This window comes from Lactuca sativa, chromosome 2, assembly GCF_002870075.4.
Source record: "Lactuca sativa cultivar Salinas chromosome 2, Lsat_Salinas_v11, whole genome shotgun sequence".
NCBI lineage: Eukaryota > Viridiplantae > Streptophyta > Magnoliopsida > Asterales > Asteraceae > Lactuca > Lactuca sativa.
This window is the reverse complement of record NC_056624.2, coordinates 187,851,429-187,876,546: the sequence shown is the minus strand read 5'-3', so window position 1 is coordinate 187,876,546 and position 25,118 is coordinate 187,851,429. Positions and strand designations below refer to the sequence as shown.

General features: G+C 34.1%; 3 protein-coding genes and 1 non-coding gene across 4 annotated transcripts; all 4 read right to left on the bottom strand.

The window, feature by feature from the left end:
• Positions 1-6,055: 6,055 nt before the first annotated feature.
• Positions 6,056-6,136, bottom strand: TRNAL-AAG (transfer RNA leucine (anticodon AAG)). Its single transcript has one exon. It is a non-coding gene; the product is annotated as a tRNA-Leu (tRNA).
• Positions 6,137-6,509: 373 nt separating this feature from the next.
• On the bottom strand, positions 6,510-7,670 carry LOC111888996 (ribonucleoside-diphosphate reductase small chain). The gene has a single exon (XM_023885126.3). The coding sequence runs from the start codon at positions 7,563-7,565 to the stop codon at positions 6,576-6,578; it is 990 nt and encodes a 329-aa protein (XP_023740894.1). The 5' UTR covers positions 7,566-7,670; the 3' UTR covers positions 6,510-6,575.
• Positions 7,671-8,545: 875 nt separating this feature from the next.
• LOC111889005 (uncharacterized) lies at positions 8,546-11,675 on the bottom strand. The gene is made up of 9 exons (XM_023885135.3): positions 11,356-11,675; positions 10,304-10,419; positions 10,148-10,201; positions 10,046-10,070; positions 9,798-9,920; positions 9,480-9,646; positions 9,315-9,384; positions 9,125-9,223; positions 8,546-8,797 (listed from the first exon to the last, which is right to left on the bottom strand). The coding sequence occupies exons 1-9, from the start codon at positions 11,539-11,541 to the stop codon at positions 8,717-8,719; spliced, it is 921 nt and encodes a 306-aa protein (XP_023740903.1). The 5' UTR covers positions 11,542-11,675; the 3' UTR covers positions 8,546-8,716.
• A 6,759-nt stretch (positions 11,676-18,434) lies between these two features.
• LOC111889014 (mitochondrial import receptor subunit TOM20) lies at positions 18,435-20,501 on the bottom strand. Its single transcript, XM_023885141.2, has 6 exons — positions 20,260-20,501; positions 20,058-20,136; positions 19,730-19,899; positions 19,479-19,526; positions 18,918-19,028; positions 18,435-18,827 (listed from the first exon to the last, which is right to left on the bottom strand). The coding sequence occupies exons 1-6, from the start codon at positions 20,353-20,355 to the stop codon at positions 18,702-18,704; spliced, it is 630 nt and encodes a 209-aa protein (XP_023740909.1). The 5' UTR covers positions 20,356-20,501; the 3' UTR covers positions 18,435-18,701.
• Between the last annotated feature and the right edge of the window lie 4,617 nt (positions 20,502-25,118).

The following is a 25,118-nucleotide window of genomic DNA, read 5'->3' as shown; positions in this document are numbered from 1 at the left end:
CCCATGTTCGTTTGTGATAGAAACCCATAACAGACACTCCAACTCGCTAAGGGTCATATCAAAATCCCTACTAAAAGACCGAGACAGAAAGGACCGACTCACTCCCGAGTCGAATAACACAAGAGCAGGCAACGAATTCACTAAGTAGGTACCTATTAGAAACATATGCAAAAGCATACCATAAAATAATTAACAGAATGATAAATGTAAACATACCGGTAACGACGTCTGGCGCCGCCTTAGCTCCTCTGTCGTAAGCTGAACAGCGTGACCTCGAGCACTTAGGGGCTCCGCCATACCCTATCGTCCATTGGTGATCCTCAAAGTAGCTGGCTTTGGAGCCTGCATCGGTCTTCCAGTGAGCAAAGGACAGTTGGCCCTTACATGATCGCCCTGCTCACAGTGATAACATATCCTAGTGGTCGGTGTAGGAACCTTCTGGCGACAATCCTCTTCATAATGCCTATCCTTGCAACTATTGTGGCACCCAAACATAGATCAACAACAACCCTAATGAACCTAGCCGCATTTGCCACAAGTACGGACCCTCTGACTCCCAGATCTCACTTCAACACCCTTAATCCACTTCACCGCATGTTGCGACTGTGCTGGAGCCTGCCTCTGCTCCCTCGTCTAGAGCTCCAACTCAATATCCCGCCTCCTAGCGGACTCCTGCAACTCCACAAGTGTACCATAGCGTTGAGTTGACACAAAATGGAGGATGTCCGTCTTGAGTATGCTCAAGTAGCGGGTCATTTGATCTTGCTCAGAAGCAGCAAACTCAGGACAAAACAATGCTCTATCAGTGAACATCTTGGTGATCTCCGTCACCGACCTAGTCCCCTGCCTCAAGTCCAAATACTCATGGGTCAATCTCTCCCTCTCAACCAATAGGACATATCTCGTTTGGAACATCTTATAGAATTACTCCCATGAAACAGTAGCCCTCTGCTCCGGACTATAAGAGCTAGTAACCAACCTCCACCAATCCTTCGCCCCCAACCTGAGAAGGTTGAGGGCACAATTGACCTTCTAGTCAGCTGCGTAGGAGCAGGTAAAGAAACACCCCTCAACATCAGATAACTACTTCCTAGCAATGATCGGATTCTGAACCCCATCGAACATCGAGGGCTTCATATTTCCACTAATGATCAAGTGGTCGATGTCTTCACTAAGCCACTATCAACACCCAAGTTTCAATTTCTTCGGTCCAAGCTTCAAGTCATGTCCTACCCTTAGCTTATGGGGTAATATTAAACGAAGTTTAACAATGGTTTATAGTTAAGGGGTTAGTTTGCAAATATGTTTCCTATATATATATATATATATATATATATATATATATATATATATATATATATATATATCTTGTACTCTATTATTGAACGTAATGAAAAAAAGATTACCTTAATCAATTAAGGATTTATACCTCGTAATGATTTTTTTTAAATGTTTGGTCTTAAACTGAAAACCTTTCTCTGGTTGTTTTACGACTCAAAGCAAATATTAATTGTTGTTTGTTATCATACGTTTGACGAACAAACATATCATCATTTGGACCTAAACTGTGAAATGGTCCAGGTTCAAGAATCGGATCAGGAAAATCAGGTATGGGAGGCATATCGTAAAAGATGTCTAAAGCTTTTTTTACGTGTGTGAACTCATTTTTTGACCATCCTTCATTTGATTCTTCATCGTCTGACAAAGTTTTGTCACCCAGTCTTCCAAATTCATATAAATTTTCTTTTTCCACCTTATTTACTGCCACAATTTCTTCTAGTGAACACTCTTTAGCATTATCTGATACAATGCTTTCAACATTATATAAAATGTTGTCAACATTGTATACAATGTTGCCAACATTGTATGATACAATCTTGTCAACCGCTTCTATCTATTCGACCCGTCCTTCTGTAACATTTGTGTCCTTGGTTGAATCGAGTTAGGGTTTGGAAGGTCAAAGGATTGGATTTTTGTGAAAAGGGGATCCTCACGGCGTGAGGCATGGAGGCTCACAACGTGAGGAGGGCCGCATGAAGATTTCATCTGGGACTGAGCTCACGACATGAACAATAAGAGCTCACGACTTGAGGAGTGCTGCAACCCAAGCCCATAAAGTTTTATGGTTTCCCACGTATTTAAGCCCCCTTATCTTGGTTTTAGGGTTCATTTCTCAGGCTCCTCATTCCCCTAACTCAGAAAATCCTGACCCTAATCCATCTTAGTGATTTTGGATCCATTTTAGTTTTTTGGTGGCTAGAAGAAGAATAAGAATAGATTCTAGAGTGTTGGTTCAGCAAGGAGGCTTCATCATCATCATATTGTGCACATTTTGGACCATTGTAAGTATCCAAGATCAAATCTTTATGAGCCTAAATTACTAGATCTAATTTCTAATCTCCTTTTTGCATGTGTATATTGGATTGCATGCTTGGGATCCATAAAGTTGGAAACTTTATGGATCAACGAGTCGTTCTCTATGATTTAGTCTTATAGATATGGAGTGTGGTTGTAATTTATGAATCTTTGTTGAGTTTAGGGCCATTTCTCGTCATTTTGACCTAAGATGGGTTTATGACATGTTTGGGGAATGCATGTCCATCAAGTAATCGTTTTTATTGGCCTTTGGAGTCCTTGATAGCTTGTGGAAGAAGTAGGATTAAAAGCTTAATGGATTAAACTTAAAAGTTGAATTTTTAGCCTCAGACTATTCTCACGACGTGAGACACAAGGTCTCACGATGTGAGAAGCGCTTGGTCCCGTTTCTGGTCATCTGCTTGGGACTCATGACGTAAGAAAGGATTCTCACAACGTGAGGTCAACCTTGTTGACTTTTCTTTGGCTGAGTTGACTATGTTGAGTCGTGATGAGTTGGGATCTGATTGAGTGAGCTCTCACGACGTGACCAAGGCTGGTCACGACGTGATATATGTGGTTTTTGGGCATTTAGGCATTGTTGGGCCCTAGTTCTTTATATGTGGTCCTTTTTGGTGCTTCGTCCCATTTGGAGCTTTGGGTATCTTTTAGGAGTTTGGGCCTCCTTAGATTAGGCCCAAAATGGATTTTGGGCCAATTAGGAAGTTGGGCCTTAGTGGGCTTTTGATGCTATTGGTGAGCCTCGGATTTTGGGTCAAGCGAGGAAAGGGTAAAATGGACTTTTACCCTGAGTGTTCAACAATCGGACTTGAACCCTAGCTTTGGGTTGTGGAACGATTATTAATTTGGTATTATTTGTTGGTGCTAGCGCGCAGGATTTTCCGGGTCGGTAGTCCGAGCTTTTATTTGAGATATTTGGTAGTTTGAGGTGAGTTTTCCTCAATGTACTTTCGGGTCAAAGGCACCAAGACCGGCCCATTGGATTGTTATCCTGGTTTATTGCATGTTGGCATGTTGTAGTGATATGTTAGATCTATATCCTGGTATATAGGATGATGCTATGTTTAGTGATATGTAGGATCCGTTTGATTGTTTGTTGATTGGTTATATGTTATTTGGTTGTTGAGGTTTTATTGTTATGTGCGTGAGCCAACAGGCCGGGGGCAATCCAACCGGAGGGTTGATTGGGCCCGATGGTATTCCATCCCAAGGATGACTGGACCCATTGTATATTGGCATTCCTACCCGATGGTTGATTGGGCATGGGGTATTCCATCTTGATGGTTGATTGGACCAATATGGTATGTGGTGAGACTGGACTGCTTTCTGCGTCAGTTAATATGCCTGGGGTATTCCAACCCGATGGTTGATTAGACCCGACATGTTTAGTATTCCAACCTGATGGTTGATTAGACCAAACTGCTTATGATGATAGGGTATTACATCCCGAGGATGAGTAGGCCCATCATAGACATGCCTGGTATTCCATCCTGATGCTGATTGGGCCAGACATGAATGTTTGAGCATGCTATTTTTGTTGTTATCTATTTGTGTGGTGGTATTTTAGGGGAATTCACTAAGCTTCGTGCTTACAGTTTTGGTTTATGGTTTCAGGTACCTCAGTGGACAGTGGCAAGGCGAAGACGTGACCGTACACATCCTTGGTTTTACAACTGATTGGCTCTTGGGAGACTCTGATTTTAAATAATGTTTTGAAAATAATAGTTTATAAACACTTTTATTAATAAATGGGTCGCTTTTGAAAGGTTTAAATTTATTGAAATAAAAGGGATGTTACACCCTCAAACACCTCCAAATACAAATGCACAATCTCCTTCGTTTCAAACATTACGTTTCTGAGTTGATGAACATTTGTTTCGTCTACCATAGTCATAACTTACCCATGAACCGGGTGTTAAAATGAAAATGATATATTACTATTGAACATATTAGCCTTAGTTTTAACTAAATCAAACATTATTGACGGTCAAAATTAGGCGGAAGTAGTAAACCTAAGTTGTTAAACTTTGGTCTAACTTATGTGTTAATTCCATTACTCAACTAACAAAACCATCCGTACATAAAATAACAAAACTCATATTTTCTCTGGAAAAAAAATTCACCCTAACACTGATCGTTTTTTTTAAATAGAACAAAAAATTTATTTTAAATGACAAAAAATCGTCACAGAAGACCAAACAAACACATTCCGTAGAGAGGTTAACCAATCTGTGGAGACCTCGTCAATATGCTAGGTGGAGGCTTTAATAATATGTTAAACCAAACACTCCGCGAAGGTAGCTCTGCAGAGCCCTCTGCAGTTCGTATAAAATGTCTAAAAATCGTATAAAATCATTCATTTCGAGATGATTTTATGATTCCGCAGAGCCCGTAAAGTGCCCTCTGCGGAAGCTATGTCTATACCCAAAATTTTGTTTTTTTGTGACTAAATTTATAAATCCCCCCCCCCTCCTCAAAAAAAAAATGTCTATAGCCAGTATCTTTCCAACAAGTATTCATATTGATTGCATTTTGTTCAAGGTTTGTATCTTTTGAAGGAAAATTGAAAATTGGTAATGGATTCCATGAGGACTGAGGCATCAAAAAATCATAGAATAAGAAAGCCAACGAAGGAAAGAAGGAAAATTGAAAATTGGTAATGGATTACATGAGGACTGATGCATCAAAAAAACATAAAATAAGAAAGCCAATGAGGTCGTGAAGACTAATGCATCAAAAAATCATCAAGCCAGTAACAAGAGTTAGGGCTATAATAATCCTCCCATTGGTGAACCTGGCTTGTAAAATTGAAGAACATAAATCCTTATAAGCAATACAAAATCCTATCAGCAAGAAGAGAAACTCTACCAAAAATTGTCGAGCATTAAAAACTACTTACCTTGAAAAACTTCATAATCGAGTTTGTAGCTCCGTGCTTTGTGGTGGTGTCGATTACTACAAAACGAAGGAAGAAGAAGAAAGTGAAAGAGTTACTTGTCCATAGGATACAATATATTCTTGCAATTTTGAATAAAAGGTGTTATGCTCGACCTAAATAATTTTATAATTAATAACAAAAACTTGGTTAAAAAATATATTAAAATATATATTTGGACAAATATAATATTTTGCTGTTTATTTAGTATATATATATATATATATATATATATATATATATATATATATATATATATATATATATATATATATATATATATATATATATATATATATTCTAAGGTTATGTTTTCTTATAATTACATAAAAATGATTGTAATACATCAATGACTTTGTCTATGTTTTATACGACAAATAGGTTTGTTTCAACAATAATATTTGTAGAAGAGAGATCCCCTTAAACGAAATACCTTGAAAACCTGATCACATTAATTAAAATTACATTGCAATTTGCTTTCCTTTTTGTTGATTATCTAAAACTTGTATTGTGATGACAAAGTTATGGCCTCGTGATAAGGCCATAATCGTGAAGTAAAGTTACTTGAATTGTGTTGTTGTTCATATTAAAAAATGTGTTAGTGGTTTATCATAGTTACTACCTATCATAATCGTCAAGTAAAGTTACTTGAATTGTGTTGTTCATATTAAAAAATGTGTTGGTGGTTTATCACAGTCTAGAATCAAGAATTATTGAGTTAGATATGTGAAAACTAAAAATAAATGTCGAGAGTGGGATTTGAACCCACGCCCTTTCGGACCAGAACCTTAATCTTGCGCCTTAGACCAACTCGGCCATCTCGACCTGATGTTATGAGTTACACCAATGATATAAATAAATATTTACAAAACATTTAAATTGCTTATTATTTTCCTTATCTTGTCACTTTGTCAGCCTTGAAATATACGATTTCATGAATAAAAAACGAAGATTTTACTAAGCACTTTGCCACTTGTCGTGCAAATGTTTATAATCTTATCCCTATATCAAAAGTTATTGGCAAGAACTAATATATTAGTCGCAACAAGTTGACGATGAGATTATAACTAGTAACTAGTTCATATATAAAGTAACAGATATACCAACAAAATGCCTATATAAATTTTTTTTGTAAAAGACACAATTCATTAACGTAAATTGATTAAACACACTAATTATACAACTTGTTACACCTAAATTGATAATACAAAGACAAAACAACAATTTAATGTAAAGGTTTTATGACATCAGTAGAAACCCTAATTTAGAAATCATCATCCATCTTGAAAACATGGGAATCCCCATTGCCATTGAGATTAGACATGACAGATGCCTTCTGGTATTCGCCGACCCTCTTCTCGAAGAAATTGGTCTTACCCTGCAATGAAATCAGTTCCATCCAATCAAATGGGTTCTGAACATTGTACATCTTCCCGTATCCCAAAGCACCAATCAATCGATCTGCTACAAACTCGATATATGTGCTCATAAGATCGGCGTTCATCCCCACCAACCCACACGGCAATGCTTCACAGACGAATTCCCTCTCAATCTCTACAGCATCAGCCACGATTGCCTTCACTCGCTCTTCACTCAGCTTCATCTTCAACAGGCTGTAAAGCAAGCACGCGAAGTCACAGTGCAAACCCTCGTCTCGCGAGATCAATTCGTTCGAGAATGTTAGCCCTGGCATAAGCCCTCGTTTTTTGAGCCAGAATATGGCGCAGAAACTGCCGGAGAAGAAGATACCTTCGACGCAAGCGAAAGCGATGATCCGTTCTGCGAAGGTTTCAGATCCATCGATCCATCTGAGGGCCCATTTAGCTTTCTTCTGGATGCAAGGGATGGTATCGATTGCGCGAAACAGCCTACTCTTCTCGTTGGAGTCTTTGATGTATGATTCGAGAAGCAGACTGTACATCTCGGAGTGGATGTTCTCGATTGCGATCTGGAATCCGTAGAAGGCACGCGCCTCCGCAACTTGGACCTCTTTCATGAACCGTCCGGCGAGGTTTTCCAATACGATTCCATCGGAGGCGGCGAAGAATGCGAGGACGTGAGTGATGAAGTACCTCTCGCCATCGCTTAGGTTGTCCCACTGACGCTGGTCCTGTGACAAATCAACCTCCTCCGCCGTCCAAAATGAAGCTTCTGCTTTTTTGTACATTTCCCAGATCTGAGGGTATTGGATTGGGAACATACAGAATCTATCTGGGTTTGGAGCAAGAAGAGGCTCTTCAGGGATGGAAGGCATCTTTTCGTCTTTAATGGAAACTGTAAGAAGAAGATTATGAGTTGATGAGATTATGTGAATGAGAGAAGGGTTCAAAGGTGCTTATAATGGAAGTTTTGGGGGGGATGTTTGAATGGAAAGCGGGTGATTTTGAAATTTGGTGGAGAATCTTGCGGGAGATAGAAACTACTTAAAAAACATGAAAACGGATATCAAAGTTTCAATTTTAAAACTCTAGAAATTTAAGCGGGAGTTCCAAATTTTAGCTCGTTTTTATCAGATGTCGACTACTTCAAATTGGAACAGGCGTGTGTCTAACTTTAACCATGTATATCATTTCTGGACTAATAATGGTTAAACCTCTCAGAACAGGTGACACCCATCTTTTAGGTGCAAGTGACCTGGAAAGAAAAAAAAGACTTATATGACATTAATTCTATTAGTAAAACTTTTTTTGTGGTCAAATCTAAAATAAATTCATCATTTCTTATTTGAATACAAGATAGGTTAAAGAAAAAACTGCCAAAATAATGGTTTAGCACCATCAATATTATGAATTCTGTAGACTGTAGTACAGCATTTTCATTATTTATGGCCCCTTAAATTTAGTTTATGTCATTTTTATTTTTTATATCATATCAATATGTTTGAAATTAAATTTATATAACTAAATAGAATATATAACTTTTGACTTTTTATATTTACATTATTACAAAACTTTCAAGGGTACGTTTTATATATATTTTGTGGTATAAAATAAAACAAGAGAAAATACTACATACTTATTTTCACTTTATTTTATAGATTTACACAAGAGAATCAATAAAAGTAAAACTTAAATTTACATATATTAACGATTCAAACGATTTTCTATTTTTTATGTTTATGTTTGTAGACATCTTTATTTGGTATTATTTAGGTCTGTAATATATAATTTAACATGTTATTACGATTTATATTAGTAACTAACTAATTAAAATAATAATAATAATAATAATAAATGATTGAAAAAGCTCTTGATTTGATCTTGTAAATTTACAAGTAGATTAAAAAGTTATCACAATAGGGGATATTTTTCAAAAGATTTTTCCACCCAAAACTCCTATTGGCTATTGTGGATTCAATTAGTAGATTCTAAGCTTCACAATTTACAGGTGTACAAGGAGTGTTAACTATGCAGTAGATGAAATCGAATCTCTTTCTTCATCACCATCTTCTCCTTCTTCTTCTACCATCCACGGTTGTTTAGGACCCTAAAACCAAATAACATACAAAATATCAGATTAGGCAGAACACAGAAAAGGCACCCTTTTATCAATTCATTATAGTTTTATATTTTACCGTTAAAAAATGTTTCTAATTTTCTGTAGGTTATCTACTTTTGACATGACGGGAAATACAAAAAAAAAATAACAACATATTGAGTGTTTTAGGCTTTTAGCTACTAAACTATTTTTTTCGATTTAATTACTGAGCTATAAATTATTATTATTATAGTATTATTTTTAATCAGTAGGCAAAATTAATAAAATAGTTTCTTTTTGATCCTCACATGTCAAACTTAGCATTGAAAATGTTACCTTCCCTTGACGAATAATTGTCGGGGGAATCTTTATCATATCCACAACAGTGGATGGATTAGCCACTCTAACCCCAGCATCAATTACAAAATTAAGACCCTGCAATAATCATAATTAATAATAATAATAATAATAACAAAACTATAATTAAAGCAAACATTGACTTATGAGTTTTGGAAAAAACGGGTACCTCCGGTCCGTATGCATCAGCTATTAACACCGGGTCAATTATCCATCGGTTTTCCTCTGGTGACCTCACACTGAAACATTTAACCACTAACATCACTATTTTTTTTATACTTTTTAGATGATTTAAAATGACCATAGTAATAATTAAGGAATGATGAAAAAAGACCTTGTGGAAATAAGAGGTGCACCCATCTTCTCCAATACAGCTTGACATACAGCATCATTAGGTATGCGGACACCCAAATTTTTCCTATATGCGTATTTAGAAGTTGTGGTTCCGTATTTTATACACTGTTTTGGTAATGCTTTGCTTGCAGTTAAGATGAACGTGTACTATTATAACAACATTAACAGAAACAGGAAACCATCAGCCAAAATAGGGAAAATTTCTTTCCTCTTTCCATTTCAAATATTATTGTACACTTTATCTAGATCAAGTAAAGTTATGTGCAATTTTTAACAATAAGTAAAAAAGCATACTTACAGGTCCAGGTAAGCAATGTTTCACAGCTCTGAAAATGTCTGAAATACCATCACTGTTCCCACGAGGGAATCCAGTCGTATATGTATCAATGTCATGGAGGGAACGACACAAAATACTAAATGGCTGCAAGAGTCATCATTTTCACATTAAAAACAAAAAATAATAATACTAATAAATTATTTTACTTCTTTTCACAAGACAAAACATTATTAGAGTACTGAAGCAGAATGAATGAATAAATGGCTTGCCTTTGAAGCTTCAACCTCTTTCAACCTACACCATAAATATACACTTGAGATTTTGACTTTATATTAAGCTTCAACATCTTTTAATATGTACAAATCATCTACCTTCGAAGACGTTCAATGGCATCATGATTAGTCATATCACAAACCATAGCATACCTATTGAAAGCACAAAGAAATAATATAATAAGTGCTACATATATTAAGAAATTGCTGTTAGTGATCAATGCTGTCATAAGTTATTATTGGTGTTGGACTTACACAGTATCTGTGGGAATCACACCAACAGCTCCCTTTTTAAGAAGTTCCACAGCTGAATCCACTTTCCATGTGTCTGCTCCATTAGGATCAACTTCAATGTAGAGCAATCCATCCTCCTGAATATTTTCAACGATATTATAATTAAGGTGAGTTAGCTTCCTACAATTTCCTTCTGCAATCATGAAGAGAGTTTCAGTTTCATTTATCACATGTTTACATCTAAGATTTCTTAAAATGTGGATTCCACAAACCTCATCATGTTAATGGCAAGTGATGATTTAATAAAAATGGAATATACTGCATAAGATAGATGCTTGTCATGTCGAGATTATACTACTGATGGAGAAACCTCGTCATGCTAATAATCAGTGATCATTTGATTTGGTTGTTCATGGTGAAGTAATGATGAACACAGAAAAACATAAAATTTAGGGATTCAATGAACACGATGTGATACAGTTAGTCTCAGGTAACAAACACAGGAAGCCCTTACAAATAATTTTACAATGCATGGAGGTCTATATTAGGGAAATGTAATATATGTTCTCTATGGATTGCTTGTGGTTATGAATGGAGTGATTTACTTTTTCTCCTCTCGAATTTCTCTTACAGTGTTTCCTTTAACCTGATCGTCAATAGCTAATTCTTCATCTTAGCTACAAATAGAGTACTATTACAGACAGTTTTATCTGCTATCTTATCTGATTTGGTGGAGTTAAATAGTTAATCGGGTCCAGGTCTCACCCAATATACAGTTGGAGTAAGAATGAGCTGAGAAGAAGGAACAAGTTAGACAAAGGTAACCATCTTCTCCGGAAGCAACAATTACTACAATGGCTGCACAACTCTCCCGAAAGAGAGTCACTCCGGGGTTACAACTACTATCAAACTGGTTTCTTCAAGTCTAACATATTAGCCTAAGTTGAAAACGTCCAGATTAACCGACGTCGTTTACAACTTCGTAGCGTTGATTATAATACGACAGTACGAGACGGTTCTCGAGTTGAATAATACCTTGAATGAAGTAAGGAAGGGATGGAGAGGATGATTACCTTGGGAAAACGAGGGGTAGCGTACTTGAGGCGTTTAGGGCTTTTCTTAACAACACACGACACAGTGAACCGAGAAACTTTTTGTGATGGTTGGAAGGACACGCGGCTGCTGAATGGACTTAGACACCGCCGGAATGGAAGTGGTGCTGCGGCAGCGCAACAGTTTGCTTTCATTTGCAGCGCCATAGCCAAAACTGTGCTGTGCGAACCAGGCCTTCGGTTTCGTACCAAATACAGGCAGGAATTGCTCGAGTTTGATCGTGACAAAGATAACCAACAATTCCTTTTCTCAGAGGTATATCCGAGTATCACATTTGAAAATTATTCACACTATGATATTTTTTTTGTTTTAAGTTACTATAATAAATCGGAATATGATTTTATTAATGAGAAAATGACAAAAATAGCCATTTACACTAATTGCATTATAAAAATAGCCAAAAAAAATCGAAATTATAAAATTAGCCTACGATTTCGCAGATGGAGATGCCCCATCTGCGAAATGAGCATCTCATCTGCGAATGTACAAGCACCTAAAGCACAGTTGTGCTTTAGGTGCTTGTACATTTGCAGGTGTTTTTAATTTTTTTTTTTAAATTTTTTTTTCTGTATATATAAGGGTAATTTCGCAGATGGAATAGGTCCATCTGCGATTTACTCTCATTCTATCTGCGAAATTGTGGTTTTTTTTTTGTATTTTTTTTTTAGTTTGACTATGAAATGAATTGGTTTGACTACGAAATCATGTTGCTATATAAAAAGTTTTGTAGAAAAATATCATTTTGGTTGTTATATAAATCAGGTTCCATTAACTTGCCATCTCCCACCGGTTACAAGACAAACCAAATATTCAATCATTTTTTGAGCAAATTGTAGAGAAAGTTCCTAAACAAATAACAACCAAAATGATATTTTTCTACAAAACTTTTTATATACCAACATGATTTCGTAGTCAAACCAATTCATTTCATAGTCAAACTAAAAAAAAATACAAAAAAAAAACCACAATTTCGCAGATAGAATGAGAGTAAATCGCAGATGGACCTATTCCATCTGCGAAATTACCCCTATATATACAGAAAAAAAAAATTAAAAGCACCTGCGAATGTACAAGCACCTAAAGCACAGTTGTGCTTTAGGTGCTTGTACATTCGCAGATGAGATGCTGATTTCGCAGATGGGGCATCTCCATTTGCGAAATTGTGGGCTAATTTTGTAATTTTGATTTTTTTTTGGCTATTTTTGTAATCTCATTAGTGTAAATGGCTATTTTTGTCATTTTCTCTTTATTAATTTCTTTTCATTTTGTTGATTAAATCCTATTAATGCAAAAATAAATAAATAAAATAAAGACAAAAATTCAAAAATGGTCTATGTGGTTTCTGAAAATATCAAATTTAGTCCCTAAGTTCAAAAAACCTCACAGATGGTCCCTGTGGTTTCAAAACTTTTAACATTTGGTCCTTCCGGCTAACTCCGTTACCATTTAGCCGTAAGTCATGGCCATTTTTGTCATTTCACTACATAGGGACCATTTATGAAGTTTTTAGTTACTTTTTTTTAAATAAATATTAAAGGGGTCCCACCCCATCTATCTCTCTCTTTCTCTTTCTCTCTCTCTCTCTCTCTCTCTCTTTCTCTCTCTCTCACTCTCTCTCTCTCCCTCTCTCTCTCCCTCTCTCCAAATTAAAAGTCTAAACTTCATCTAGATTTGCCACCACCACACTTCATCCAAAGTCCAAACATACACAAAAAAATTGTATTCCGGCAAACCCCTTCGTCTCCGACATATATCGACTTTGTCATTCATCAGGTCTCGCCATCTCACTGGCCTCACCGTCGTTGGGGCTACCACCACCATCATCATCGCCCAAGAAACCAGTATGTACCTAAATGGTCAAACCTACCCCTCTCTTCTATATCTCTCTACCACTCTCCTTGTTCCTTCCCTAGAGTGAAAACCCCAAACAACCTCCATTACAGTCAATTGCCCAACTACATGCCTCTCTCGTTCTAGTGGATTAGATCTGATCGTGAAGATCATCGGAGACACCCAAAAATGAAAAGAAGTTGTCGCCGCCTCTCTCCTCCGATGCTTGCTAGAAAACGCCGATGTCCCCGACAACCCTCCATCTCACTCCTCTCTGTCACCAACAACACTCTAGCATCAGACGAAATGAACCCGACGAAATGAACCCGACGAACAGGAGTTCAACTCCCTTTTCTATTCAAATCACTTTTAAAATCCATAAATCACATTCATATCTTTTGATTTTTGAGTTCTTTGTTGTTCTCAGAGTTCTGCATTTTCTTATTATTCTCGTTCTAGTGTTTAATCTTTCTCTTATTTGACTCTATTTCTTCAATTTCGTATTCCCCCCCCCCCCCTGCATGATCTTTTTATTTGTTGAACTAGATGTATAAGGGGAAGGTTTAATTTGCATGCTCTGGATATTGATAGTTTAATAAATGGGTTGGAAAGCGGGGAAGATAAGTCGTGCATTGAAGGTGTTCGACGAATTGCTTGAGAGAACATCTTTGCCAACATTCAGAATCTTGAGACACTGCATCAGATTTTCCAGTGAACGAATCCCTCCAAAGTTTAGTGAGAGAGAGTGTGTGGTTGGGTTCTTGATGATCGTCGGTAACTGGAGAGAGAGAGAGAGAGGGAGAGAGAGAGAGAGTCATTTAATATTAAATAATTATATTTTTTATTAAATAAAGCAAAAACTTCATAAATGGTCCATGTAGTAGTGAAATGACATAAATACCCTTCACTTAACGGCCAAAAGCTAACGGAGTTAGCGAAAAGGACCATTTGTTAAAAGTTTTGAAACCACAGGGACCATCTGTGAGGTCTTTTGAACTTAAGGACTAAACTTGATATTTTCGAAAACCACAAGAACCATTTTTGAAGTTTTGTCTAAAATAAAATAAAATTACTATTATAACTTCATTATTATACATATATATAACACAACTTTTGTGTGCTTATTTTGAAATATGCATCTTATAACATGTAATTCACGGTAAATAACTTCAAATTTACATTGTATACTATTAGATTCACATCAGATAACTAAATGTTAAATGTTATCAAATGTAAATTGCAAGTTATACGATATAAAATTTATCACTCAAATGTCCGATGTGAATGTGTTGTTATAAGACATAAAACTGTGGTTATATATTAATATTTATTGTAAATTTAATTTTAACAATTATAAGGTGTAAATTTACATCCAATAGTAGGAGAGACCATAGGATGAGTTTATGGCCGGGTAGTGTTTTTCATCTTAAACTCGACTTCATAAATTTTTCTAATCCCACATCAATATTCAATAAGTATCTTATTGGGGCTAAATTTTTTCCCAAACCCAACCCAAAACCAGAAAACTATGCCAAAGAGTGAAATTTCTTGGAGAAAACTACAATTATATATATATATATATATATATATATATATATATATATATATATATATATATATATGATCAAATGAGAACACCTAAAAGGTTGAGAACGCAAAAACAGGTATATTCATTTGTGATTTCATGTATTCATTTGTGGAGAAATGATAAATTTTTACGCACAATCAACATGAATATGTTTTTTCTCTTAAATTGAAATTAAAGGCGTAAAAATTTATCATTTCTCCACAAATGAATACATCGAATCACAAATTAATATACTTTGTTCTCGAGTTCTCAACATTTTTGGTGTTCTCATTTGATCCAACTCCTATATATATATATATATATATATATATATATATATATATATATATATATATATATATATATATATATGTGTGTGTGTGTGTGTGTGTGTGAGTAAATTACTAAAATCATCCCTATGGTTTGGTCAAAATTGCACGTTTGGTCCCTAACTTTTTTGTTGCACTCAGATCGTCCCTGTGGTTTGATTTTGTTGTGTTTTTCGTCTATATGGTTTGGTCAAAATTGCACGTTTGGTCCCTAACTTTATGTATGTAAGGGACGAAAACGCAACAAAATCAAACCATAGGGATGATCTGAGTGCAAAAAAAAAAGTTAGAGACCAAATGTGCAATTTTAACCAAACCATAGGGACGATTTCAGTAATTTACTCTCTCTCTCTCTCTCTCTCTCTATATATATATATATATATATATATATATATATATAATTGAAATTAAAAAAAAAAATCAAAGGGTCACAAGTCACAAGATGAATTAAGTTCATAAAATCATACAAACAAATAGAAATTAGTAATAGTTTGATATCGTAGCAAAGCCAACGAACCAAGTACAAAATATGAAAAACTTAATCCATCACATTATTACATTACATTTAAAACAAATTTCAAATCAAAGCAAATCATCCAAACTTGTTGTTCCACTAAAGTACATTCCTACAAAATGTTAAAGAAAATCATCGATGAAAATGATCAAACAAAAAACAATATATAAAAATAATATTCTTATTAGTGTCACTTTACCTATTCCACATCATAATCAAATTCAACTTAACAACAATATGCTTTGGTCTCTTCTAAACAAGTTGATGTATATAAGAAAAAATAAAAGCAATTTAACAAAAATATTATTAATATGCAAAAATAATTCATATAATTAATATAAAATAGTTTATTACGTTGAATTCCATTTAACAACCAACTCTGAGCACACATTAAAGTCTCCAATGTCTTCGCATGAAGTCAACTACGATGAGGACTTACTAATCTTTCACTAGTGTTGAAAACTGATTATGAGGCAACAATAGAAACAGGAATAGCTAATATATCTTTAGTTATCCTTTGGAGTGTCGGATACTTAAACCCATTTGTTTTCCACCACACCAACAAATCAAGTTTCTTGTCTTTAGCCAACAACTTCTCCTTCATGTAGTTATCTAATTCACATATACTTCCTCATTCATCATCATTACTAATAATAAAAGCAATATTCAATAAGAGTTTTCTGAATCCAACACGATGGCTAGAAGACAATCCAAAACTAAAGGAAGATGAACCACTACCAACACCTAATGTTTAGTAGAAAAAATACCAACACCTAATGTTTAGTAGAAAAAAATGTAAATAACTTAAGGTGATGTTCTACTTATTATATAGTCAATAAGAAGAATACAATACCTTGATTGTTTATTTTGTTAGACGAATTACTTGATTCATACTCTAAAAACAAAGTTTTGACAAACCCCTCCAAATTTTCAAATTCAATATTTTCCCTCTATTCTCCATAAAGCATAGGAAAAAGTAACTCTACAAACTTTAACTTGTACCGCGGATCTAAAACCGTTGTCATTTGCATTATCTAATGAATTACAGACCAATACTTATTAAACTTAGAAACAAATTTTGAAGCCATATCCTTAATATCCTCAATAGGGGTTTTCGTCCACTCATGCAAAGAATACCCAATCTCACATATCAAAGGAAAAAAACAGTTGTTATAATATACTTTGTACTAAAGAACATAAGAGACACCTCATAAAACAATTGTAATATTTCACAAATCTTACTAGATAACTCCTAACCATGGTTTGTGGGCAAACATGTATACCTTAGATCTCTAGACTTTATCCGATTGAAAACATCTTTGTAACTTATAGCGACACTCAACATCAAAAATATGGAGTTCCACCATATCTTGCAAGTATCAACTTTTCATGTACGGTATTCCCAACTGATCTGCTGATGTATGGAAATTTTGCTCCCTCTTAGGTGGTGCAGTCCAATATAAGACACTCTCTCTAATTCTATATACCTCGTTTTTAATGGGAGATAAGTTATCTTGAACAATAAGATTAAGAATGTATGCACAACAACGCATATGAAACAAGTCACCATTCATCATTAGTGATCTTAAAAGGAAGTTTCTCTAACAATATCCTTATAATTGCATCATTTATGGTGGAATTATCAACACTAAGAATAGACACTTTCCTATCAAGATTCCAATTACAAAGTATCATAAAGTATGTATGCATCAGATGTATGCAAACAAGGAACGTAGATAAACTTGTTTAAGAATATGTATTTTAATATTAACATATAAATAATAATTAAGTATAGCTGTAGTTTAATAAGTATGATATACTTCATAATTATGTTTTACAGATCCAATTATGATCTATAAAATGTGTTGTAATTGCCATAAACCTTTTTTTATATTTACTTGTCCAAATACCAGTAGTAATTACTACTCTGCTTATTGTTCTATGCTAACAAACTCATAGTTTTTTCTTTTTCATAATCATAATTAATTTTTATGTCGCTCTTGATGTTGTTTCGACAAGTGGATACACGTGTACAATAATCATTTCAGTCAAATCTTTCCTTAAAGTATCAACATTAAAAGTATAGTTTGAGATACAGTCAAATCTTTCCTTAAAGTATCAACATTAAAAGTATAGTTTGAGATACAGCTTAAGTATCATCTACTTTCTTTTGTTCTTGCACCAAGATAGATTGATGTATATCTCCACATGGTTTGTATAGACAACGTTCATAATTAACAAGTAAATGTTTTGTATCATTTTTGCTACTTGCACCCAACTTTTTTATTATCATTATTATTATTTTGCAATACTTGCATTCTTTATCTTCACCATTCGCTTTTAATTTCTTAACATGTTGCCATGATGGTGAACGTGTTGTTTTTTAGAACCTACCCTTTCAATTTCATTAAATGTATCATCAATATGTGTCATATTTTCTTGATCGTTTTCTTCAATAACATCATCAATATATCTTTAAAAACTAACAACTACTGATGAACATTTTTACACAAATAAAATTACAGCTTCCACGACCACGCCTTAAAGACCTTAAAATTTGAATAATCATTTTGTTATCATTCACAATTTTGAAATAGTAATAAAATATAACTAAAAATCACTTAGAAAATAAAATGAATACTTATAACATTTTTCCAACACACTACAATCAACATTTTGAAAATGATTATATATATATATATATATATATATATATATATATATATATATATATATATATATATATATATATATATATATATATATATATATATATAACTTAACAAAATAAAACATTGGTTCTTTTAATTATTTTTTATTTCTTAAACAAGTCCACACCAAATAATAACCAAACACCACATGTTCACATCTCACAAAGCAATGCCTTACAAGATATGACCATCATCTAGAGACTAGAGTCCATAAAACATACTAGAAATACCAATAAATTATGCCAAATTAATTTGTTGATTGAATGTTTAATCAGAACCATATCCTAACCAAAATCAAATCCCATATCTGCTTATAAGTTAAAACCACCAGACATGGTCTAAAATTTATTTTATATCAATGAGCCTCAGGTGGAGGTACATTAGCTTTTGCAAATCCTATCCACACCACAATGGATACAGCAAGAATAACCCATCCACATATATCATACTTCAAATCACAGCTTTTCTGTGATTTCAATCCCTGCAATCAATCAACACAAACACAATATGTTCATCAAATGACATTTTTGCCCTCAAATTATTCATTTGCAGACAAGATAAGATATGATACCCTGGCATTGGCATTGGAAGATGTTGATGAACCTGCTCCAGCCCCTGGCCCTGAGGCCGTGATTTGTTGACTGAAATTTTGTTTATGGAGCTCTTCGTGTAATTGTGGTGCCTGAAATTACAATAATTTATAAAACAAACTGATTTTTTTATACGAAATATGCAACAGTGTTTCAAGATTCAAGTCTGATACTACACAAGTTTAAAGGATATGATGGAGAAATTTAGTGAGACAGAAGGTTGAAGTTATTGTCTTGCTGTCCAAAAAATTGAGAAAGAGAGAGATAGATATAGGCAAATGACTGTTTTACCCTCATGTGCACATCACATGAGGGTTAATCGTAGGAAACTACCTGGGTTAGTTTGAGGGACCAAAGGTACTGATTTAGTTTGAAATAGAGACCAAACTTGCAAAAATCATGATAGTTGGACCAAAGGTGTTTGTATTTGACCAAATGTTAGGGACCAAACATGTAATTTAGTCTAAAAAAATGCTAAAATAAACTCAAACTCTTTAGAAAGATTTTGATATCAGCTTGGAGGAACAAGAAAAAGAATATACCTTTGCAGCCACTTCAAATGATTTCTGATAAAGTTCGTTTCCTGGATCCTGCAACAGGCAATAATTAATCAATTCAACTGCTGACACCAAATAGAAAAGAAGACATAACTGAATGGTGCATGATCTTGGGGTTATTATACATGCATGATAGTGTATATAAAGCAAATATAGATAAAACTAATGAGAGTGTTCAGTAACTGAACACTTATGAAACTGTATATTTTGCAACCATTTGTACAGATGAAACTTGCCTCATCAATTGCCTTCTGAAAGTAAGTATAAGCCGAATCAAAATAACTTTTGGCTGCATCTTTGTCAGGAGTCAAAAAGGCATAAGAAGTTTGAGCATTACCCATGCACCACAATGTGTCATGTTTGTTTGGGTCGATGGACAATGCTTCATCGAGTTTCGATATAGCATCTGTAGAATAAAAACTTAACAAGCTCAAAACGAATAGAAATCAAAACCTAGCAAAAACATTAATTCCATACAAATTAGGGCACTTTATTTGACCATGCTTTAAGAAAACCACATAACCAAATCAACTCCAAAATAAATACGAAAATCACATTGCTTACCTTTAATCATAGTCCTCGACTCCTCTACACTCTGGAATGCCGACAATTCAAGCAAAGCCCCTCCCCATCTGGTTAGATTCTACGCAAATCGAGAAAAGGAGACACAGAAATCAGACGGTTTTATTGAACGAGCATCGAAAAAAAAAACAGGAATACATAGAAACGTGAAGATACATTTAACACGTGGTGCGCGAACTCTAACCTCAGTATCGAGAGGATTTTGGGCATATGTGGCTTCGGCATTCCGGCGAGCATGCTCGAAAAGGAGAAGGCGATCGAAGTCCATTTGCATTTCCATCGTTGACGTCTGATCTCTCCTTCTCCCCAGAGAGTTAACTACTATCTGTAGCCTGTAGGTGGTTGTGTGCACGAGGATCCTTTTGGTTATCACCTTGGGCGCAAATCTGCGAGAAATGTGCAAGTTCAACCGCTTTTGCCGAAAAAAAAGAAATTTGGATAGCTACTACTTTTTTGCCTTTTTTAAAAAATAATTTTGATGATAAAAATACGTTTCAAAAATCAGAATTTAATCTATCATAATACATAAAATTGTTAATTTGATGCTTACTGTTTTTTTTTCTTTAATATCCATTAAACCATTTTCAACCCATCTTTATTATTTTTTTTCCCATAAATAAACTAAAAAAATATTCAAACCTACTCCATTTTTATCTTAATTTTACCTCAAAAAAATATATTTCTAAAATATTTCATTTTTTTAACATATATATTATCAATACACATCTACTAATTAGCTTTTAACAAATATATATATTATATTTTTTAAATACAATAATATTATAAATTATATTATCATAAATAAAAATAAAATATTTATATATAATAAGTTTAAATTAATTATTAATTAATCATAAATAAGTAATTAATAAATAAGATTATATTTATAATAAATATATTAAAATCATATTCATATTCAATTACTATGTTCAAGTATTTAGTATATATTTAATTTTTTTATATGAATTAAATAAATAAATATTAAAGTCTATATTTATGATTAATTAATATAAATTAGTATATAACATAATATTACAAATATTAAATATTTGTATCTCCCAAAATGGAGATAAATATTGGGTAACGCTGGAAAAGAGTGGAGAAAGAAATGGGGAAAAAATTAAGTTTGAGGATGAGTTGGAGATGCTCTTATAAACTTATATAATTACATTGTAAAACATAAATTACATGTATATCCTTATCAAATTATAAATTCACATATACATCAAAATATATAATGAATGATAATTAGTATATTTAAAAATTAAAAACAATATTTGTAAATTAAATTATAGCTAAATTACTAGAATATGTATTTATAATCTCTCCTATAATTGATCTCCTTATTCACAATATGGTTATCCATACTTTCATATTCTACATAATCGATTAACAAACACTATTGATTGTATATTTTTAATCGTATGCCAAATAGTATATTTCATCTCCTATAATCGATTTACGAGGCCTAGGATTATTCTCTTCTAAACAATTTTGTTATTCCTTTGGTTCTTTAGTTATAATAATAATAATAATAATAATAATAATAATAATAATAATAATTAATTTCAATGTAGATGTCAATATTTTGTAAGGATCCATAAAGTAAACAGATTGAGAATAACAATGTATGAGAAAAATAATATTGTAATATTACAAGTTAATTATATTTATAATAATAATAAATCAATTTAAAGATAGTGTTTTATTTTTTTTAATATATTAAATATAATTAAATTAAATATATATATATATATATATATGTGTGTGTGTGTGTGTGTGTGTGATTTTATAGGTTTTATAAGGATATGTACGTAATTTAAAAGTTTAAAAGATATATATATATATATATATATATATATATATATATATATATATATAATATTCTCATTTTTTACGGTAAATGACTTTCAAAAATACAAAGTCTAGCTTGGTTGTGAGTTTTGTATCATCAAATATAAAGCAATAATTAATCTGCTCATATTTATTTTTTATAGGCAAAACTTCGGTCTCTAAGGTTTATAACCATGGTCTGACACAAACTCACCATCGACACAAAGTCATCGTTCGAATTAAAAAGCCACCATGGTTCATAACCAAGGGTTGGCAGAAAAAGTCATCATCGACACAAATCCATGATTCGACTTAAAAATCCACCATGGTTCGGTACAATAGTCACCATCGGTTTGAAGCCATGGTTTGACTTAAAAAGTCACCATGGTTCATAATCATGGTCCAACACAATACTCACCATTGGATCAAAGCCAAGGTTCGACTCAAAAATCCCCCATGGTTAGGCATACATCGGTACAAACCCATGGTTTGACTTAAAAAGCCACCATGGTTCAGCACAATAGTCGTCATCAGCTCAAAGCTATGGTTCGACTTAAAAAAACACCATGGTCCGACACATAATTTACCATCGGATTGAAGCCTTAAGTTTGACCTTTGTATGTAAACAAAAACTATCATCCACGATTACTAAGTCAATCAAGAAAAGTGTGATAGGATGTGTGAACTTATATACTAATTTAAGTTAAGATGCAAAGATTCACAAAGTGTGGAGCATTCCATGACAAAATCCAAAGAATCTGGTTCTAACATACCACAATTCTATATCAAAAGCATGGAGTAAAGTACAAGTCCAATGTCACACCCTGAAACCGGAACGGCGGAATCGTTCTGCGGTGGAGGACGTCATGTTTAGCATCACAACCATTGTACAATAGCAATCATAGTAACACAACAATTACAATGAATATATATATATATGAAAAGTGTTTACATCAGTTTGGAACTAATTTTTAAATACACCAAAAGTATGTAGAATATAAAGACATGACTCTTATTGCTCCGGCTCCACTAAATCCAAGGAGTATCTGTCTACTGATTTCCTGTCAATACAAGCAATTTGAAAGAATATCAACATAAAGCTAGTGAGTTCATAAGCATTTAGTTTTTGGAGGAAAATGTTTCTTTGATCCTTTTGAAAAATGTTCCTCAAGAAAATCCTATATTTTCTTATGAAAAGTGTGTTTGAAAACTCATTCCTTCCATGACTTCTAGATTCATACAAGATATGTACAATCCAAGGTGTCATGGAATGAATACGAACACCCGTTAGTTACTTGTTAAACAATCCGTTTATGAAAGGTCGGGTTATCCCGGGAAAATCCTATATTTTACCTAAAAGTAGGTTGTTGGTTATCTGCTCTAAAATGAAGTTTACAAGTATCTACCATACTTATATCGTTAAACGTAGTTTCCTTGAAAAACCCTGGTTACTCCCAGTGAAGCATACTAGCCTTATTACATAAATAAAACTAATAAATACGTGGTGAACTAAATCATGAAGGTATTATTAATACCCTCTAGTAATCAAATCAGTTATTACTTTGAGGTTAGTTCACTTGATTCATTATTACAAAAGTAAATCTTTGTTATCTGGATTGTGAGTTTTATAACCATACATTAACTTGATATGGCACGTATCGGGGCCAGTATCCTTTATGACTTTGTCACCCGTAGACCTGTCGGTCCCACTGTAGCTAGCAGCGAGGTTCGGGATAGTCAATCTCATATAGACCTATACACAATAGTCACGCTCTCCCTACAAGAGATTCTGGTTACAAGTGATAGTCCTACACTCTGATTCTGTGAGAGTGTTACCAAGGACGTGTCTCCAACTTAGACTAACAAATTTACAAGTAATAATACTGGAAATCCTGTTTATGATTTGCATGAATCCTTTATAAAATAATACATTTTACTACATGATTCACATGTTCGTTACCCTAGTTTTGAAAACTGTTTCTACGAGCTGATTTCTTAATCGTTTGGTAAAAACTATTTTCCATGTTAAAAACATACTGAAAATATTATTAACTTAAACAAAAATAATATATTTTGAGCACAAGTTTCCTTGTACGTTTGCTTGTATTCCCCCTTGAAAACATGAAAACTCGAAAAAAAAACGTAAGGGTATGAACTCACCGTTTGACGTGCGATTCGAATGTAAGATCGTTAGGGATGTTGAGTGTCAAGTGCAGCCTCGAGCACAAACGGACCATATTTAACATATAACGATACATGTATAGATATAATTAGTGTATAATACAACTAATCATGATAAGTGACACCCTAAGGGGATATGAAACATTTAACACCCTGATCCTCAGGTATTAATAATGATATTTTGGTTTGGATTTTGAGAACCTACTCGGCGATTTGGCCTCCCTACTCGTCGAGTAGTAGCGGATTTGTCCGCGAAGTTTATTGACCTACTCGGAGAGTTCATTAAGGGACTCGACGAGTAGATGTTGGCAGATGAAACCCTAGATTTCGGGTCCTTGCACCCTATTTAAAGGGTCATTAGCCTCCCCTTTACAACTCTTTACCTCCCAAAACCCTGATTCAAGTGTGAGTGTGTTTCTTGGTGATTTTAAGCTTGAAGGAGGGATTTGGTGAAGGAAGTACTTGAGGAAACAAACTACATGAAGCAAAAGGGCTCATGAGGATTCAAGATCTACTTCTGTGGAGCACTTTCTGAAGGTATTAAGCTGTTCCTTGGCTCATTTCCACCCAAAACCCTCTTGTGCATGGATTCTAAGAAAGGGATTTTGTGTTTAAGCCAAGATCTGAAGTTGTAACCTCATATCTGGACTCCTTTTGGCCTTGAGATGCATAAAGTTATCAGTTGAGCTTAGCATGTGCCTCCCCTCAAGTGTATGACTCCATTCCAAGCTTAGATTTGCTATTTCAGGGCCTTAAAGCCTTGCATGCACGTAAAGTTTGCAACTTTATGTGGAAAGCATGCCTCGGGAGCCTAGATCTATAATTTGGAAGCATTCCATGGCTCAAAAGAGTCTGTATGGCTTGAGATCTGATAGGACTCGGCGAGTCATATGAAGACAGGCATGGACTCGATGAGTTGGATGAACAACTCGGCGAGCCCGATGAATATTGCTATGAACTCGACAAGTTGGATGAACAACTCGGCGACCCGGATGAAGATTACCTAGAACTCGACGAGTTGAAGGAACA